The 22,608-nt window shown below is 30.8% G+C and overlaps 1 protein-coding gene across 15 annotated transcripts in view; it reads right to left on the bottom strand.

The window, feature by feature from the left end:
* Positions 1-22,608, bottom strand: part of kcc (solute carrier family 12 member kcc) — a 221,266-nt gene that overhangs the window by 67,494 nt on the left and 131,164 nt on the right. For all 15 annotated transcript variants that reach the window (XM_080164712.1, XM_080164708.1, XM_080164711.1 and 12 more), the window contains one exon: positions 4,656-4,732. In XM_080164712.1, coding sequence (XP_080020838.1) covers positions 4,656-4,732 — 77 coding nt within the window. The remainder of the gene's footprint in view (positions 1-4,655; positions 4,733-22,608) is intronic.

Genomic DNA, 22,608 nt, shown 5'->3' on the forward strand with positions numbered 1-22,608 from the left:
AAATAAACAAAAGTCTGCATATTTGAAAGCCAACGAAAGATGTAAATAGTGTGAAAAGAAAAAAAGTACTGGTTCTAATAGTTTGATTGATATTTTGTTTTAAGAATTTCTTTGTTTTGTAAATAACCGTTATATGAAATATATGACAGAATGTACAAAATATGCACTCTACAAAATCAGGACCTGAATTAATCCGTTTTAGATCTTAAAATAACTTTGTTGTTGTAAAATGTATGATTTTATATTATATTTAATCATTTACAGAGTTTAGTAGTGTGGAAAATTAAATTTTTCCTCACAATTTGTATTCAACTAAATGTCAATTTACAGAGTTTAAAGTGATTTAATTGACCATTAAAATATACTTTTTTACATAAAGTGATCGGAAGTCAGATAAAAAGAAGTGATTATGGTGCTTACCCTCAAGGGCCTAAAAAGCACTGTCCCGCCCTCTTTCTTTTAGAAATAAATTTACAATAAGGAAGGAAGGGTATTTTTTTCTCTCTTATGGCTCAACCCTGCAGGCAACCAGGTGCTTATACACCCTAACATAACCTGTAATACGACCAGCAAAACATGATCAAAAAATAATCTGTAGTATAATAATAATGGAGATGCTGAAGTATAGGGATTGAAGGTTCTAATTATGTGCCGTTAGCCATAATTTTGTACACTAAAACGGAAAAAAAACTAGCCAATATTGTAAAATACCATTCATAGAACTCTCCCTTTCAAAGTATTTCTTAACATTTCCTTTGCTAAAAAGCAAAAAAAGTCATTAACATTTCCTTAGAAAACCAAATTCAATTTACAGTAATTTCCTAAGATGAAAGATTTCTCTTTTTTTCTGGGATTAAATAATAAGCAACTTGGTGAAAAATTTATCATTGAAAGTCTCTATCTAAACATCTTATTCTAATTGAAAAACAAAAAAATATTCTAAATAATCAACTGAAAGTTTCTTTTAAAGAATAGGATAAGTTCCGATTTAGATGGGCTTTATTTAAAAGTTTTGATTGTCTTTCTCGTGGAAAATTATCTTTGATACGATTCTATTAAGTTTAAATTTTATTTTAATATGGCTCAGAACCGGTTTTAGTCCAGCGGATATTGGATCGGATTCAAAGTTATTTCATATTTACTAACATGAGATTGGTTTGTAAATATTTTATAATTTGTATGAATATCATATTTGAATTCTCCAATTTTATATTTAGGTATAAAATTCTTAAATCTTGAAAATAATATTTTTTGGAGGTTTACATCTAAGTGCTTCGTCAAGCACTGAATTACCCCCCCCCCCCCCCCCTCGCATAATTTAAATTGAAAATATAGGGGAGGGGTGTATTTTTTCAATGGGTACAGGGTAAGGACAACGCAATAATAGACCCTCAAGGTTTAAGGAATTCCGCAGGGATAAGGAATTAATAAAAACTACCCTCTCCATTAATTTTGATTTATTTAAAAAAAAAGAGAGTGTTTTTTTGCTCGCTAGGCACTTTGAGAGAAAACACCCATTGTTTTCCAAGATAAAATAGCAGCATAAGTTTCAATGTGAAAAAAAGAAAATATTTCTAAAAAAAATTTTTGTGTATAAAAATGAAGAGAAAAAGGAGTTTATAGCCCATTTCACCAGCAATATACGCTATAAATACTTCTGCTTATGTTAGACTTTAACATACAAACAAATACACACAAATTTAGATATAGATTTTGAAAAAATAAAGAATAAAAATCATTGCCAATGTTGCTTATAAATGCATCGACCCTTTAAGGGAGTTAAAAAGAAACGAAAAAACGGCCTAAAACCACACCAAGACATTTATAAAGATTCTCTAAAAAGTCCAACCCATTCAGACCCTCAAATTTCCGAGATCTTTATCTTCAGACAAAAAGTACCTGTCTACTTTGTAGAAAATAATAAAAAAAGATAGAGGCAATGCATCGGCTAATAAACAGAACTTATTATATTGCTAGATGAAAATGACGTTGTGAATTAAGATTTATTCTTTCTTATTAACAGAAAACTTGTTCCTATCAATGGAAATAGATAATAAAATTTATTGTTATTTGTTTGGTAATATTTTCAATTACTATAGACGGCGTGAGAACTCAAGCTTTCTCAAGTTTATTTTATGTCCTTTATTGTCAAATTGTGCCATAGGATTTATATAATGGAGTGGAACTCATAAAATTTGTTTTTTGGTACTAACCTCCCTCCCCCCTTTTTTTGATAACAAGTAATAATTTTGAGTGAGTGTATTTTTTTCTCAGGGCTATATCTCCAAAGGGGGGGGGGGGGTGTTGTGTCCCCCTCTTAAAACAGCCTAATCTTCCCTTGCCCAAAGCAAAACTTTCCTGAAAATTATGGAACAATCGGTCCAGCCGTTTAGAGGACCTTAATAGACGGACATCCTGTCAAAATAGGATGTTTATTTTTCCATTTTAGTTAGTTTTCAGTGGAAAATATCTTATTCAAAAAAAACAAATAACATTGCATAAACTAAGTTTTGGGTTCAAATTTACATAAAATTTTATTAAAAAATCCAATTTACTACTTGTAAATAACTGCACGTTTTCAAATAAATTTAAATTATGATCAAAAATTCTGCAGTAAAAAGGGTACATTAAGTTTGAACTTATTTTAATTTGGAAATAAAGTATTTAAAATAGGTCCAATCTTTTGTATTGTTTAGGTACTATTTATATTAGAACTTAGTATATTTATTTTATATTTTCCCTACTATAAAAAATCTTTCAAAACTGTTGTAAAATAATCAAAAATGTATTTAGAGTTATTAGAGGCAACATCTCTCTTTTATGATAGATAGGGAAAATTCCAATATTCCGTAATATTATGAGCAAGCTTCTAGTCAAATGCGCTTATAAAGTCTAACTGTTCTTTGACCAAACGCATATTATAATTAAACGCATATTTTAAACAGTTTGACCTAACAAGCGCATTTGACAGGAATCTTACTCACAACTTTACGGAATTTTGTAAAAGCTATTCTTCCCTTTGTCTTAATAAACTCAATTATGGATTTAAATGAAATGTGCTATATTTTAAATCAAACTAAGTAATCTCTTGATAGGAATCACCTACCACCAAAACGTTGATATGTCCTATTATATCAAGTTACATGAGAAAAATACTAGTGACTAGTCTACGCTATCTCTAACATATTCCAAGTTCTTATTTCCGCAAGAGAACTTTATGGAAGTGTTCTTACAATCAAAATGAAAAAAAAATGGTCGCTGATTTTAAATATGATATCAAAAACGGCGTAACCGATCTTCCCAAATAATTACAGAGGGGGGTATAGCCCTAGCAGCACGATATTTGGAGGAATGGAAGGGGAGTAGGGGTAGAAATTTACTAATTTAAGTTTTCAGAATTTGAATCTTAATTTTGCTGTTTTAAATATTTTACCAGCATTGAAGGTATACTATAGCAAGTGGCAAATTATTGATTAAACTTTTGTGTATGACCAAGTTAAGATATTAGGTGGACTTTCCACGGATACAAGAATGGTCAAGTCAAGGTATTAGGTGGACTTTCCACGGATTCAAGGATTGTCAAGTCAAGATATTAGGTGGACTTTCCGCGGTTATAAGGATTGTCAAGTCAAGATATTTCGGTGACTTTCCACGGTTATGAGGATTATCAAATCAAGATAATAGGTGGACTTTCCACGGATACAAGGATTGTCCAGTCAAGATATTAGGTCGACTTTCCACGGTTATAATGATTGTCAAGTTAAGATATTAGGTGGACTTTCCACGGATATAATGATTGTCAAGTCAAGATATTAGGTGGACTTTCCACGGATAACAGGATTATCAAGTCAAGACATTAGGTGGACTTTCCACTAGATAAAAAAAAACTAAGTACATTTATATTGTATGCGGACAAACCATAGTTAGCCGCTTGTACTAGATTAAACTTTAAGAATCATTTACTTGTCCTCTCATCCGACTTTTTTTTTCATGAAAATCCCTTTTTCAGTAAAAATGCAATATTATAATTAATAGGATATCATGAACTTCTACAAAACGTTTAGTTGGAAACAAAATCAATACTTGTCCAATTTCAATGTAGACTGGTTTTTATACAAACCATATCACATTGATTTTACAATAAATATTGAAATATAATTGTAAATTCCTTAATTTTTAATGGTCATTTCACCTAATTCACAAAAGAATTTTTTTTCACTGATACAGTTTGTACAGCATCAAACACTTTACTTAAGTCCAAAATACAAAACTCATTGTATAATCAAGATACTAAAAGCAGGGCCCACAAGATTGTAGGTGGAAAATCTTATGCTCCTTTAAAGCTCATTTATATATATAAAACAAGGATGACAAACTCTAAAATCATACTGTATAACAAACGAACATGAACACAGGTTAATAAGATAATTATATTATATAAATTTACAAAAAGTTAAGAATACCCAAGTTTTCAAATGACATTCTGGTAACTATTTTAGAGATGCTACGCTTTCTAATTCGTACATAACTGTTAAAAGAATCATCATGCAAAGTTTGAAATCGATTGGACATATCTAAATTAACGAAAAGAGCTAACTGTTACGGACTGACGGATTCTAATTATAGAAAAGCTTCGCTCTAAAAAAAAAACTTACATGATAAAGGAAAAGGTTACTGTGTCCAGTGACAGACTCGGGAGTTTTCAGCATCGGGTCTCCGTCCATCTGCTCACCTGAAAAGCATAATACAAGAATTAGTCAGGGATCTTAGGGGTAGGACAATGGCCGATAAATTGATTTACATCTCCAGTGATTATACACAAAATTGCCCCTTCTATAGGTTAAAATTAGTGTTTGAAGCGTTTGAACGCTCAAATTAATAAATCAACTAATCAAAATTAACTAAAGTCCCCAAAGTTGTTAAGCCAACGAATAAGAAAAAGTAATAATGGTATGCCTAACTTCTTCCTCTACGATTCATGAATAAAAATACTTTTGGAGTTCAAAGGAATTACATATCGGGCAAAGTAAACATACAATAATAATTGAAAAAGGATAATCGATTCAGTAGAAAATCAGAGTGTGTTCGTCTTCTAGGGATTCAAATGTAAAAAAAAATACAAAACCTAAATATTACTCAAAGGTTTATTAACCATATTATGATTTACAATTAGTTAGCTTTGGAAACTTAATTATTTTCAGTAAATTAAATGGCAAATCACAGCTCTAAGACAGACAGACTTAAAATGACAGCTGCGCTTCTAAAAATGCAATAAATGAGTGTAAAGATTAATAATTAATGTAACATTTATTAATAACCAATGTCAGGTTAGCATTGTGCAAATAATAAGTGGTGGGCAATTACAGTAAATACAGCAGTAATCACTTTATAAAAGCTGGTCTTACACAATAATAAACTTTTTGGTAGCATAGCTACTCTTTAATTATAGTTTTTTTGGACTCAATAGTAGCTGAGTATCCACGACTTCCCCAATAGTAGCTGAGTATCCAAAATAGTTTCCTACTGGTATTTTCAAATGCAAATCTTCTCTACATCTCTTGTCCATTATGGATATGAAATTAAGATATGTTGTTAGAATTGTCTTTTTAATTTTAAACCTTTTATATTTTTTGTTTTTCCATTAGAGCAAGATACTTAAATTGACGTTAAAGTATGATTTTTTTATTTTACATGCATCAATAGTTAATGAATTAAATAAAAATGTAGTATTTAGTATTTAGAGATTAACAATCCCACCAAAAAACTTTTCCTTTAATAAGATTGTTTTCCAAAAATGCTTTTTCATAAATATTACTCCGCAGTTTATAGTCTTTATTAAGAAGAAATATTAATGTACACATATATTTTTATATACTTCTTATATTAATATATACTTACTTACTTTCATAAAGGAAGTACATAGTAAGCAAAAATGTTTTGTATACAATATAAAAGTTTTCTTTCTTATTTTCTATGACAAAATGAGAAAAAAATGCTCTTATTATAACAAGTATACAAATATTTCTAAAATCTAAAATGTTATTTTGTTATAAAAATAAAATTTTGCTTTTACTGTGCTTTTTTTTGCATATGATTTTCCTTGTTTAGTTTCTATAAGAATCTTGACATTTCAAAAGACTGTGAATTTCAGGGACGAGGGGAAAATTGGACTGAATATTATGTTGGTCCCCAAAGTATAATAAACAGGCTTCTTATGTTAGCTCAAAAATTTTGGGTACTTTTATTAAATCTTAACTGGTTGGTCTAAACCAGCAGTATTCTAAGTTTTCAACCAATAAATACAATGTACATAGGTTTACTGTCTTATCCTTGAACATCCATGGTGAATTTGGTATTTCATGTCTAAAAGTACACAACACTTAAGTTTTTCTCTGTTTTTGATAATTTTTTTTTTATATTTTTCTTTCTTATTAAATGATTAAACAAATAATTGAAACAAAAAAACAAGAACATCTAATAAGTAGCAAAGCTATGACAAAATATCAAAAGACAACATTAAAGTGTCATACATAACGATAGTGATAACTAACAGATAAGAAAAAAATAATGTAAATAAATCCCTTTATATGACAATTTTGTTAGTGCCTCGGTCTAGCGTAGCCGTACAGGCTTAAGTTACAGAATAGAGTAGATGTCTATATATATAATTGAAATTCTTGAATTCAAATTAAAATCATAAAAACTTAACTTTCTAAAACTCTAAAATTAACCGAGGTAAATTAATTATTTAAGGAAATTTTACCCAACATTTGGTTGATTAATTAAATAATGAAATGGGTGTTATAATTTATTGTTCTAAGTTAATAAATAATGTTAATCCATAATATTATACAGTGTGTCATATATATAGACATTAAGGAATCTACTTATAAAATATTTATGTACATGATATACAAAAAAAAAACACTAAGATACATTATAAATGAATATTTTTTTTATCATTTCAGATTATCATGTTAGCGGCCGATTGTGATATATTTTTTGTTTAAGACAATTCTCCTCTGTTTTATTGCTGATGTAATTAAAGTGTGACAATAGGTTTGTATCAAGCCTTGGGATAATTCTTTATAATAGGTTTGTATCAGTTCCTAGGATAAATCTCCTCTTTTCTATTACTCATGCTAGTATAGGCCCAGACAAAAATAGTAAAATAATAGGTTTGTATCAGGCCCTAGGATAATTCTCCTCTTTTCTATTACTCATGTTAGTATAGGCCCAGACAATAATAGTGTGATAATAGGTTTGTATCAGGTCCTAGGATAATTCTTCTCTTTTCTATTACTCATGTTAGTATAGGCCCAGACAATAATAGTGTGATAATAGGTTTGTATCAGGTCCTAGGTTAATTCTCCTCTTTTCTATTACTCATGTTAGTATAGGCCCAGACAATAATAGTTTGATAATAGGTTTGTATCAGGCCGTGGGATAATTCCCTACAATTTGCTTAATAACATGTAGTTACATATATTTTTATGCATTTACTTTACCAGGGCTCAAAGAACAGAAATGGATAAATTAATCTACAACTCTTTTACCCCCCTATTTTTATTTACAAGAAAAAGAAGTATTTTTTTTGTTCTAGGACTTCTAAACAGGAGTAGAACGATTAAATTTGGCACGGCAGTTGTTTTAATTTGGTAAAACGCAAAATATGAAAATCAGCGAATCTCCCGAAGAAAGCAAGCTATTTTTTGTGCTTTTTCTCGCCAAATTAGACAATTTTGATTCAATTGAGAAAAACTTAAATAAAAATGTCCCTTACATATATTTTCACTTTTTTTTGTAGAATTTGGAAACGTTTTAAAATAAAAAAATCACACATACCTTTCAAGAAATGAGCTGAAAAAATGACTTCCTTAGTTGGGAGAATAATTTTATATTCATGGTACTATCCCAAAATCCCTGGTATTCATTTCCAACCTCCCCATTAATATCCAATATACATATGTACATTGATGATACAAGGACAATTATGTTCATATATAGAGCAGCAACAAAATATAATAACATTTTTTGATAAAAAGAAAGCAAAATTAAATAAATTTTTGAAACTGAAGATTTTGTTAAGTTTTTACATTAAATAATCGAATAAAAAATTTAAATTTCTCATTTTTTATTTCTTAGACATTTAATGTTTTGATGACTGTCTTATGGACTTATTACTTAATATTGTATTTTTTCTCTACATTTTCTAAAAAAAAATATTTAATAACACCCTTTAAAATGTCAAAAACAGTTATTAATCTAGGAGGAAAATATAATATAAAAATACAAGATATAATTATGTGATCAAACGCGTTATGAAAGTCAAACTGTATATAAATACCAAATTTCAATTTATTAACGGATATTATGGTTATTACCTAACAAAATAAAGAATTTAGAAAATACAACTTTTTTTATGTTGAAGTATGCTTTTAATCAATTCGTCCAATTTTATTTTGGCAAACAAATCTATGAAGTAATACATTGGGTCATGGAATTAGTTTGACACTAAGTGATGTATATATAAACCTGGGCACAATAGTCACCATTGCTTTAATTACTTAGTACAGTCCAGATTGGTCATTAAGTCATTTGGAAAAAAGGGGAGGGGAAGGCACCAGGGATCTAAAGGGATCAGACAATGGCCGATAAATTGATGATACACAAAATTACCCCTTCTATAGATTACAGTTAGTGGTTAAAACGTTTGGAAACTCAAATAAATGAACCAATCAAAAATCCAAATAAATTCCCAAGGTTGTTAATCCAACGAATAAGAAAACGCTATTTTAATATACTTTGGGGACCAGTGAAATAAACATCCCAATGTTCACTCCCTCCCCGGGAAAACAGGGTATAGGATATATTACAAAATTTAGAAGATTCCTTACATCCCTGGAGGGGGTGGCAAAATAGAATTAATCAGGCGGATTACACCAAGGTCAATTGGTTGGGGATACAACTAATACCTGCACATATTTACAACAGGGATGGAACAACAGATAATAATTTATTCTTCACTACATATTTCGTCGTGTAATCAGCTATTTTTAGTAGCGAAGCTACTCTATATTTCACTTTGTCTGTCCGTCCGTCAGTAACGCTATGTGTGAAATTTTTAGTGATGATTACTATGACATATGCGCATCTAATCTATACATTGTTTTGTCCGTCTGTCTATTAATTGGGGTGCTAGATCGATTCCTAGATTTTTACGTTTTTGCAATTTTCTCCATTCCTGTTCAAGATTAACGGCTGGAATTTTCAGGGATTAAAGTCTTGAGTAGCCAATAAGCTAAGGGTGGTAGGTTGAAGTTAAAAACATTTTCATAATAACTAACCATGACAAAATTATAAAAGAAGTAATAGAGAAACCTTTCACAACAAAAAGTATTCTTATTATTAAATAAATATTTTAGTGCACCCTTGTGAATTGATGAGTAATGGAAAGAGATCTTTAGGGAAATAACAATGGACGATAAATTAATGTACATCAAACATGATGTTAAACAAAATTACCCCACTGTTAAAAAGAACATTATTGGTTGAAAAGTTTTTACATTAATAGTTTAAAGCAACCAATGAACATTTAACAAAAGTACCCAAGCATGATTAGAAAACTTTGGGTACCAGACAAGGAGGTCCAAGTTTTATTTTGTGGGGGTAGGCATATGGGGGTTTATTCACCCCCATATTTCTAAGTACCAGAGTATATCTTTAATCTAATGTCCTTACCTCTCATTACCTTCCTGTTTATATGGATTAGAAAATGGAGTGGAAGGAAGGAAAAGCAAGGGGGAGAGGTAGGGTGTAGAGGTCAATGGCAAATCAAGATATATAATCACCTTACATCAATCAATCCCTGCAGGACAGGGTGGCCAGGTTTCAAAAGAAAATAAACGAAACAAAATATTATAATTGCCAACCCTGATATCTCGTATGAATTTTATTTGAAGCAAAAGATTAGGTTAAGATTTTTGGCCCTGTGCGAAAAAATTGGATTTTTGGCTATTAGGCAACTGTTTAATTATGCCCGTTTTTCTGTCTTTGATGGTATAAGATAAAGTGGAAATATGGGTAATTAACATGAAATTAGGGGAGGGATATGAAGAAATATTTTGCCTCTAACCCGTCACAAATTAAAACTGAAGAATATAATTTCCAGTATGGCTTCGAATTCGATTAATATCCGCTGGATTAGAAAGGGCATAAGCCAAACTGAAAAATCATATATAGTAATGTAATATAGACAATTTTCGACAAATAATAAAATAAAAATGGTAATATAATACCCTAGTGGCTAACAAAACTAGAATTAATTTGATAATTTCTTATTTTACTATCCGGTTCAAGCTGTTCATAATACAATGCGATAAATAACTGTTTAAGTACATAAAATCTAGTATTAATAAATGTATAGATACAAATTGTAAGAAATTTTATGACAGTTAAAATAATATATAACTATTACATAAACTAAAATGTATATAGCTATAATTTATAGAGAAACCTTATGATTTTATACTTATGCAATCATTAAAAAGAGAATATGCATTGTTTGAAAAATATAAATATTATGTATGTATATTTTTATACATTTTTACCAGCATAATTATAGTAATACACAGAAAAATTATCTAAATCTATAATTTATTTTCTAGAATATTAATAATAAAGAAATTATAAAAGTCTTTTTTTCAAACTAGGGATAACTTGATAAAGACTATTTCGTGTTTAGAAAATTTTATGGTTTAAATTAGGTCTATTAACCTTATAAAGTTTTTTTTGTAAGTTTGTTCTTTAAGATCTCGCTAATACTGTTCCAAATGAGTTCTCCAGTTTAAGAAGCTCCATACTGGTCCTAGGATGGTTTCGGCTATTTTATACTTAAAAGTCTTCAGATGGTTTATTTTCTATTAATGATTAATAGTTATTTATTGCACAGAATTATAGACAACTACCGCGGACATCAATATGAAAAATTAAAAGATTAAAACCAGCACCGAAAACAAAAATATATTAATCTTATGTTTTTTTTAATATTCGTAAGAAATTGTCTGTTATACGATGCTATATGTGATTTTTCTGTATTACAGAGAACCGGTTCTAATCTAGTGGATATTAATCAGTTTCGAGGCCATTCTGGAAAAATCTTTCTATTGTACTATCTTTTATAACTATCATTATAAAAAGAGATTTTATTTATTAAGAAAAATATAAAGAAAAAACAAATTTGTAACTAAGATGAAAAGCTTAGTTTGATGCATTTTTATGATCATTAACATTTATATAACTTTAAATTCTTTTATAATTTTGCATCGATACAAAATTTTCCACTAGACTTGTATTGAAATTTATTATTATTTGCTTTTATTTTATTTCAAGAATACGTTTTTTATAATATTAGAAATAGTAATGGATATATCATTACTTGGATATCACACCAGATATTCATGTTCTCTAATACAGTGAAACATGCAGCGGGCTAAAATAACGATCCCCCCCCCCCTACTTGATAAACGGACTGACCAATAAACGAGTTCCATGTTAGTAAGCTATATTCCCCCTGTCATAATATCCATGTATATTCTACATCCATTGTAATAGCTTAATCATTATCATATTCATTTTGTTTGTACAAAAAATGTTGACAAACAATTTCAAATTAGATGGGCTCCTTAAGTTATTCCCAATATTTTTCTTATGCTATTGGCCTATACCTTCATCCCTGGCGTATTCTTTTCCCAGAATAAGATGTCAGAAAAATATGATCCCTTGATATTAGAACACACAGTGACTTTATTCCCCAGGTACGTTCTTGTCATCAACATTTAGTTGGGACAGAGATAAATATTGTATAAAAATAAAAATGCGGACAATGATATTTGTCATATAAAAGTAACAGTATCTCTGGATCTACTGCAGTTCACGGTAAAATATTGCTGGTAACGATTATTTCCAAAACTCTATGAATTTTAAAGGCTGCCAGCTGCCAAACGGCTGAACGTACAGAGCATGCCCGCACACTGTTATAAGCGGCATAAGAAGGCCTACAAATAATCTGGAATAGCCATAAATCAATAATGTATTAATATCTCGCAGTGCAGAGAAATGCGCGAAAAAGACCTATTTTACGCGTTTTTTCTTCAGTGAAGCTTTCCCTGTGCATCATTGGATCTTGGCTATTTCAGATTATTTGTAGGCTTTCTTATGCCGCCTAAAATGGTGTGCGGGTATGATCTGTACGTTCAGCTGTTTGACAGCTAGCAGCCTTTAAAATTCATAGATTTTTGGAAATATTCGTTACCAGCAATATTTTACCGTGAACTGCAGTAGATCCGATTCTCTATCTGTCTATCTACCGAAAGATCTCGCTAACCGCTCAACCGACACGGATCTCCATTACAGTAGTGCAGCTTCTCATAAGTTCTGGGAAGATTTAAAACCATTTGAGGGGAGGGTATCTCTACCTTCCCAGGAGAAATTAACAAAAGAAAAAAATTATCCCACCTCCTTAAAAAAACAGTTTTTTTTTCTTTTAAAATTGAAGGGTCAACTTCCCCACCGTATATTTCCCTAGTGAGTTTGATTAGTTGGTTAATTTAGTTGAGTGTCCACACGTTTTAAAAACTAATTGTAATCTAAAGAAGCAGTAATTTTGTGTATCATCATTGGGGATGTACATCAATTTATCGGCCATTGTCTTATCCTTTTAGATCCCAGTATATCAAGTGATGTGCCTTGGTAATTCTTTTTATTAAAGTAGCTGGATGAGTGCGTGTGTGTGTTTATGGGTCATTTGAATCAAATGAATGGCAGATTTAAAGGTTGGTTTTAATATATTTTGTAGTTTTTGTAATCCGTTAGGACCCAAACATGAGGGAGGCAGTGACAATGGAATGTAGATCAAACTTGTACCCAAAGTTTTATAACCACGATATTTATTTTTGGAATCAAAAAACTATGTGTACTTTTGTTGAATTTCAATTGGTTGATTCCAAAATGCAAGTGTCAAAACTTTTGTATTATTATTGTGGATGTAAATCAATTTATCAGCCATTGTCTTATCCCGTGTAAAGCCCTGCAGGGAGTAAGGGAGGGGACAATGGATCGAATATTCAATTTTTAGGAGTCTCAGACTTTGGGGACTGGCTTAAAGGGAATGTGCAAGAATTTAGCAGTTTCTGACTGAGTTTGGGGACTTGCGCATGAAATGCCGCTACTCGTTATGTATGTTTTGAATATTGCAGACGGGGAGAAGGGATAAGGGAAGTGGGGCAAGGGAAATAAACACTCGTTGTGTTAGTTTTGAATGTAGCAGACGGGGAGAAGGGAGAAGGGAGGTGGGGGCAAGGGGCAAGAGAAATATACAGAATAAAAAGGGGCAGTCATATTCTTGCTAGCAGCTGGCCGGGTACAATAATCTTTTAATATAAAAATCACACCAAAAAACCTCAATATATTTTACAAAAACAAGTTGTGATTTCACTTTACATGACGCTATGGAAATCTATTATTCAATTAACAATCCCTTTATAATTTCCTACAAATTTATTGGATTAAACTGGATTTCATGCCCTTTCTTTGATAACTCTTATATTGAATTAATTGCCCATTGTCCCCTCCCTTACTCCCTGAAAGCCCTGGGTAAAATTACATTATGATTACATGATTGTACTTAAAACTTGGAGCATAAAAGAGGAAAGATTTCTATCTTTCTAGATTTTCTTTGGCATGTATATACAGGTGATACATACAGATAGAGGGATGATTATTTCCACAGGAACAAGACTTAGCAAATCAGGGATCTTAAGGGATAAGACAATGGACGATAATTTGATATACATCCCCAATGATGCTAAACAAAATTGGTTAAAAGTTTAGACACTACTGGTATTGAACTCACCAATTACTATTTAATAAAAGTTTCTAAGCTATCGAATAACATGGTTATAAAACTTTGGGTACCAGTACAATTTAAAATCAAATGTCCCCTCCATATCTTCAGCGAATAGTGAAAAGCAATTAAAAAACATAAGCCAAATTCATTTTAATAACACAGCTCTAAGCAAAATAAAGTTTTTACTCATAAAAATAATAAAAAAAAGTACCAAGCTTTGCTAATCCACCCGTTTTAAAACTCCTGTTTTTGAAAGTCATACACATATTAAGCTAATTCCAGAAATTTGGCACCAACTTTATGTAATTATGGCAAATAAAGAAATGTTTCCGTCGTCCATTTGATATGTCCAGAGAAATCCAGGGAGGGAGGGGACATTGGGCTGTTTATTACAACAGTACCCAAAGTTTCATAATAACGTTTTCTTCTTTGTTGGTCCAACAACTTTGGGGACTTTGTTTGGCTGGTTCATTTAGTTGAGTGTCCAAATATTACAGCCAATAATTGTAATCTACAAAAGGGATAATTTTGTGTATCATCATTGGGGAGGTACATCAATTTATCAGCCATTGTCTTATCCCTTTAGATCCCTGATAGAAATCGTTGATTTCTATACACATTACTTAAATTGGATAGACATACATTTGTTTTATAATACGCGTGTACTCAAGTCAAAAGATGAAAATTAAACTCATTAATTAAATTAAACTATTTAACACATATTAGGTTCTCTTATAAGGGGGAGGTAGGTTGTACTAAAATTCCGTAAAGGTGTGAGTTTTAAGGCTTAAAACAGTAGTAAAACGATAAAATTTATGTTAATTTTAATACAAATTTTTTGTCTATAGTTCTTTTCAATAGGGAATACACATATTTAGTAAATATTATCGTTCTACTACTTTTTTTAAGCTTGAAAACTCACACTTTTACGGAATTTTAGCACAACCTACCTCCCCATTTCTTACTTTTTTCTTCCTATGTTTAACCCCTTGGGGCCTATATAGTGGTGCACTAACCCCGTTGGGCTACCCAAGAACATAGTATAACCTAATCTAACCTGACCAAAATTAATAATAAAAAAATTAACCCCCGGCCTCCCTTGTTCAATTTATTTCAAAATAAGATGGGGGGAGTCTATCAGTGCTAATCAGGGTTCTTTGTGAGAAAGAACCCTGATTTCTAGTATATTTGCAAGCCTGTACATGCGCGACTATTTATCTAGATCCACTGCCTTATCCCTGAAAAAAATCTGTTGTAATTCTATTTGTAAAAGTACTTGTATAATTTAATTCTAATAATAGCTATGCCGCAACATAGTAATATCAAATTTTAAATTTTGCTAGTTTTTTTTTAAAAGTGCGTTCATAAAACAACAAAAAAGCTTTCGCAATAATCCATAAAATTGTAAGCAAGCTTCCAGTCAAATGTGCTTATTAAGTCTAACTATTCTTAATGTGGAACAAACGCTGTGTACAATTAAACGCATATTTAAAATCAGTTTGAACTAATAAGCGCATTTCACTGGAATCTTAATCACAACTTTACGGAGAATTGCGAAAGCTACTATTCAATATATTTTCAAATCAATATGGCAATATTTCATTTTGAAATTTTTATTTGCTGCTTTACTTGAAATTTGTACAAGAGTACAAGAACATTTTATTCCTTGCCCCTTTTTATTTGCTGTTTTACTTGTAGCTTTTATATCTAACATAATTACAAGTAGAGCATTAATTGTGTCAAGTGCAGAAAAGCGTCATTGTCAGTTGTAGAAAAGCTACTCAACAACTTATTTTGTTGTAGATTTAAAAAAGGAAGGAGGATTTTTAACTTTTAAAAAAATTTATAAAAAGTTTTTTAGCACTTGGATTTAATGTGGTACAATATGGAACTTTTTTGGAGGCAGCTAAAGTCACACTGACGTTCTTAAAATTCCACATCATACATCTGACAGGCAATATCCATTGCTTTGCTGTATCACTTTTTGTGTGTTTGTGTTTGTTCAAAAAGTGGCGCATCCGCCCCAACCCATTTACTTAAATTTTAAATCTTAAAATATCTCATTAGGGCAATCTTCATGTATAACATAAAGTTAGGTAGCTAACCTAACTACTTTTAGTGTTTCCTCATTAAAATGAAAATATCAATAAATTATATAATATAATAAATATCTTAACATTTAAGTTCTAGTTTTTTTCTTTCTTAATTAATTAAAAGAATTAGCACTGCGACATTCAACCGTCTCGAGGTTACAAATATAAAGTTTTTGTCTAATATTTATATTATAATTTTAGTTAAGCCTACTTTTGATCAAAATAAAATATGTTTTTATCTGAGGGAAAAAACAATAAACATTGATAGAAAGAAATACGTAGGTATGCCAACAAAATATATTTTCTCTTCTGTTAATATAAACATTTGATTTTTATAAAGATACTGACTAAATCCTAAAAAAATCCAGGGAGGGACTGGACAAGTGGCTGTTTAATACACTAGTCCCCAAAGTTTTATAATAACGTTTTCTTATTCGTTGGCTTAACAACTTTGGGGACTTTAGTAAATTTTTTGGTTGGTAAATTAAGTCGAGTGTTTGAACATTTCAACCACCGATTTTAATATTCAGAAGGGGTAATTTTGTGTATCATCATTGGGGATGTACATCAATTGTCTTCTTTCTTAAAATCCCTGGCTAATATCTATCACAGACCAAAATTAATCTTAACTAAAAAGAAAAACGAAATTGGGTATCTTATGCTTTTGAAAGATATTTTGTAAAATAAAAATATATTTAGAATATATTGATTTATTATCTAAATTATTTTATGAAATTTTTACTCTTTCTTCCCGGGCTTATCAATATATTTTTGATCAACTATTCTTAATTAAAATTCTTTAAAATTTCTGTTTTAAGATTATTAAAAGTATAAACTGGCCGTAATGAAGTGTTTTATAATATGTACGTAAATCAGCTCCTCGTTTTTTCATTTTTTTGCCTAAAATTTTATTCTATACTGCTTGGATTCCGTAATGTAACATGATCTTTTAAGGATAACTGCAGTTTTTTTTGTGTTTTCTATGTAACTTCAGCAGGGCATATGGCCTTACTTACACAGAAAAGTAACCCTTTGATTGCTTGACATATATCTGTATATCTTAACAATGAATTTTAATAGATTGCACCAGTTAAAATATATGACCTGTTAAAGGGTCTATACATCAACCAATTGAATCCCCTGACCACAAGCAAGCACTTTAATCCTTTGCGCGAAAACTGCTGGAAGCAGGCAACCTTGTTATTTTCGCAATCCTTGCCAAAATTTATCATTTGTTCTGACAAACACAACGCGGGCATTATTTTGCCAGTTATGTCCATACAAACTTACAAAAAATTCAAAATTATTTTAGTGCATTTAAGGCTTAAAAGTCGAAATATTTCAGGCAGTTTTGGGGCTTTTTTTGAAGGTAAAGGCCAATCCCCCGCCCATTTATTTAAAAAATCAAATTTGTAGAACTACTATTACTTTAAATTTTGCTATATTTTATTTGTTGTGGTCTTTCAACAATGTACTTATGTACAGTACGGAATAATCTTGACTTGAGCATCTTATTAAACAAAAAATCCACTTTAACTTAAGATTCATATAAGATACAGACATCTACTTATAAAGTTGTTTTCTAAATGCAAGTTCAGAAAAAAAATGACTTTTAACTATGTAAATAGACATGTTTATGATAAAATAAATAGGGTTATATGTATGCTTGTAAAATCCTGAATTTTGCTAATGGGGATTAAATAACATCCCCCTTTTCCAGAAACTTGTAGATATATACCTTCATACGGGGCTTTAAACCTTACCTAGAAAAGAATAAATTATTTTTCTTCAAAAATCCATATTAAGGGGAGTACGTATGGATTGGATACTCCATTTTCCAAAAAAGGGATATTGTTTATTTGCCCTTTTCGTCGTGAAACGCGCGTCTTTTTAGATGTTTAAATACGTCAGTCAAATATAATAGGAAAACGGGAACAAATATATTCAAATAAATCTTTTGCAAATACTTACAGTGTACTTAAATCAAATTAAGATACATAAGTTAATTATTTAGAACATGACTTGTAAAAAGATTGGGGTGTCAACGCCTCTTACGGGGCGTTTCGTCGTATTTTCACCGTAGCTTTTAATAGGTTATTTTAGGTTAGGTATTTGCCCCGGAGGGTTAGGCAATTGGCCCCGCAGTGTTAAAGCCTCCCACATGGGCTAGAAATAGGGGAAAGGCTACAATAAAAATACGCAGAAACGCCTCTTAAGAAACGTTGCCACAAAAGGGACTATACCCAAAGATTGAATCAAAACTAACTACATCTTTTGACAAATATAATGAACAGGTAAGACAATTCTGGAATTATTGAAAACTCAAAATATTGGGAATACGATTATAAATATATTGTCCATTGTCCTCTCTCCCAGGCGCCATTTTACATATCTATCTATTTCAATCCAAAACGTTGTGTTTGTTTGTATTTTTCGCGCGTCAAGGTAATAACAGGGAATATAAAGGGATAAGACAATGACCGATAAACTGATGTACATCGCCAATGATGATACCTAAAATTACTTATTATTTAGATTGCAGTTAGTAGTTAAAACGTTTGAAAACTCAACTTTATGAAACCAATCAAATTTTAATAAAAGTACCCAGAGTTATTGAGCAAAAAAATTAGAAGACGTTAGTAAAAAACTTTGAGGACGTGTAAAAAACCGCCCAATGTCACCTCCCTCTCTGAGGTAATTCACAGGGGACATGGAATATAGACAACTATTTTGCCTCCAACTTAAAAAAAATATAGTACAGAGCCCCTGGATGCTAAGAGTGCGGCCGTTAGTAAACGATATAAGATGGAAATACATGAATGCATTTTTATTTATTGATATGTGAAAAATCAGAGTTTAAGAGAACAGAAAAAAACAAGAATACAAAAATTCAAAGAGAATTAATTAGAAATATAAGTATTTTATTGTAATATGAAGTGGCAACATATTCAAAGGTCGGAGGTACAAACATATTATATTTCAAGAGTAGCTGCGCTAACTACAAGATAAATGATAATATGTGAATAGATACAACTAAATAATATAATGTACATGTGATGTATGAACGATAAATAGATATACTATGGTAGATGCTCAATTCATTGGATACTCAATTTGGCGATAAATGACAACAAACAATAGCACTGTTAGTCAGGAAGGGAGGGGACATTAAGCTCTTTGTTACACTTGTCTTCAAAATCTTTATAAAAGTTTTCTTATCCAAAACTTAAGAGACTTCGCATTCTGATTGGTTGTTTCATTAAGTTGATTATCCAAACATTTTAACCTTTAATTGTAATGTACAGAAGGGATTATTTTGTGTCGGCCATTGTCTAGTCACTTAAGATCCCTGCCGTTTAGTCTTAAAGTCTTAGCCTTTTAAAAGTATTAAGTAGAACAAGTTTAAAGGCTGGATTTTCACTCTATTTAATCCTATTATATTAAGTTTTTGTTTGTCTGTAACGAAGGATCTCGCTGACCGCAGTACCGATATGGTTCTTATTTAGAGTGAAGTTTCTTAAAGGTCCAGGGAAGGTCTTTAACTATTTTTTGGGAAAGTACAACTACACTCCCAAGAGAAATTGCCTCTAAAAAAGGTCCCCCCTTCAAATTTTTTTACCTTTTGTTTTTTTAAACTAAAACTAAAAGTGGGGTGGGTCTACTTCACCTCTACCCTCAAAGGGCCAATAGAGGCTTCTAGGGGCATAAACGCTAGTGTATCTATAGAGAAATATATCTATTGTTAACCCTATCATATGAGAATAGAAATATGATGATAATAATGCAAATCACATTATATCACTTTTCCATCTACATTCTACTTAGTATATATAGGGTGTACCAAATAATGTATATATATTAGATAGCTAATAACTTTTTGGAGGTATTCTGTATCCGAATATAGTTAAGAGGATAAATTTTCAGGGGTGGAGGGGACATTGGGCTGTTTATTACACTAGTCCCAAAAATTTTAATATAACGTTTTCTAATTTGTTGGCTTAACAACTTAACATTTTTTTTAACTTTGATTGGGTTGTCCATTAGGTAGAGAGTCCAAACGTTGCAACCACTATTTGTAATCTACAATAGCAGTAATTTTGTGTATTACCATTTGAGGATGTACATCAATTTATCGGCAACTGTCTTAGCCCTTTAGACCCTTGATACATTTTTAATACAGAGATGAAAAGATCAAAATGAAAAAAAATATGGCAATATTTGTTAAAAAATTTTTTGGCCACCATGCTTCTATGATATAATACAACCTTAAGAGATGAGATAATTGGTGGTGGGTGCTCCCAGTATTCCAGGGAACTACAGGGATAATACAACGGAGAATAAAATTATGTACATTGGCCATAATAATGAACAAATCTATGCCTTCTGTAAGTTAAAGTTATTAGTTGAAAAGTCTAAACACTGCTTGTTTATTCCAACCAATCAAGCTTTCATGAAAGTACCCAAAGTTTTAATCCAAGGAATGGGTACCATAATAATTCATAGTCCAATATTCCCACCCTCACTGAAAAATACTTTTGTCTCTCTGTTTCTCTTTTGTTAAATATGATGTACATTCACTTCCGTCCGTGTATCACAATATCATCTCAACGTAACCGCATATGATTACATTAGTAAAAAAAACAACCATTACTAATAACAATCATTAAAAAATAAAGTTAAACAATAGAAGGGGAAGGGGTTAAATAACTCCCCACCCCGTAGACCCAGTGACGACTTTCAATTCGGTCTATAAATATCAGACAATAGCATTGGAAATATTAACACAGCCAAGTCGCTACAAAAAAAACAGAAAGCAATTTGCTAGCAGACGAAAAAAGTCCCCAACAATGGATCCAGGTAGTTATCTGGATTATTTATCTTAACATTTTTTATAAAACGTCCTCTGTATTAATTAACTTTTTTATCGATTATAAAACCCTAAATATTTGAGGAAGTTAATGTACACCGTAGTAAAGTATTATCTACCTTCAAGAGTGTACTTTATAAAGATAAAATCTTATAAAAATACTAAAATTCTCAAAAGTAACTTATTTATAAAGAGGTCTCTTAAAATCTTTAACAAAAATAAGACATACTTTAAATCGCAGGGATCTAATGGGATAAGACAATTGTCGATAAATTGGTGTTCACCCCTAATGATGGTACACAAAATTACCCCTTATGTAGATAGCAATTAGTGGTTAAAGCGTTTGGAGACTCAAATTAATGAACCAACCAATCAAAATTCAAGAAAAGTCTCCAAAGTTGATAAGCCAAAGAATAAGATAACGTTATTTTTAAACTTTGGGACTAATATAATAAACAGCCCAATGTGCCCTCCTTCCCTGGTATAGATGTACCAAAAACATTATTTGAAAATTTTCTCTTAACAAGAAAATATTTTTGAGAACCTTTATCTATTTTTCATGAAAAGATAATTGAGCAAGATAAAGAAAATTGCTGTAAGAATGAAAAAATTGTCCACATGACAAATCTTTTGTCTATTTTGAGTATATATTGTGTAATTTTCTTTCATAATTTACCTTAAGGAAGGAAGTTAATATATCTATGGAGTAACATGTTTCATGATGAAAAATTACTTTATGTTCAATTTACCAAGTCAAAATTCTCATTGAAAAGACTTTTCCTATTCAAATATTACTAGCGACTTTGCCCCCGAGAGGCCTCTAGGGACACTTCAGGAGGATGTGGGTGGTTGTTATATTTTTTTCTATTGGTGATTTCTCTTAGGATGATGGTGATAACCTCCCCAAACTCGTTATAGGACCTAAGATAAGCTAACGTATAAAAGAGAAGCATATCGGTTCAGCAGTTGGAGAAATCCATGGGCACATAGACAGACAGGCGCAGATCCTGTTACTTTATCACAAGGATAAACAATTTAGATGATTTTTAAATATGTCAATGGTGTTGACTTTTTTTTAAAAAAATTATCTCTTTCCCATTCCTTTTATCTATTATCTAAAGGAAAATTATAAAATGTGTATCTTTATATCTTTTTTTAAAGTGGAATAATACAAATATCTAATTAATCTAAAGGAACTATCAATAGACTGTTAATGAAACAAGGATAATTATGTTTATAATGAGCAAAGCAGTGACAATCTAAATAAAAGAAAAGTCAAGTTCTCTACTTTTCAAATAAATTGATCATGATAAAGGATTTTCGATGAATTCATTATTTTTAGAGTCAAAAGTACGCTTTTGATTTCTATTTCAACTAAGCTTCCTAAGAGGATGTACTTTACACTTTTATATGGGATTTAAAAAATAATCCATTCTTCCTTTATAACAGTTACTTATCGCATTGTGATATCAACAGCTTTCCACGGATATAAAAATGTACAAATATAAGATTAAAACCAGTTTTGTTAGCCGCGAGATGCCGAAGGCACGGCTAACAAAACTAGTTTTTATATTATGATTGTATATTTTTATATTTGTAGAAAACTGGACATAATACGATAAAATACATGATTTTTCAGTATGGCTTAGACATTAATCGGTTTGGAAGCCATATGTTTTTTTTAGTTTTATAAGAGGATATCTTTCAAAATTTGAGCTGTCTGCTACTGGTGAAGCCTCCAG

The sequence above is a fragment of the Acartia tonsa genome, chromosome 6, assembly GCF_053477335.1.
Source record: "Acartia tonsa isolate MP-2025a chromosome 6, ASM5347733v1, whole genome shotgun sequence".
In the NCBI taxonomy this organism is placed as follows: Eukaryota; Metazoa; Arthropoda; class Copepoda; order Calanoida; family Acartiidae; genus Acartia; species Acartia tonsa.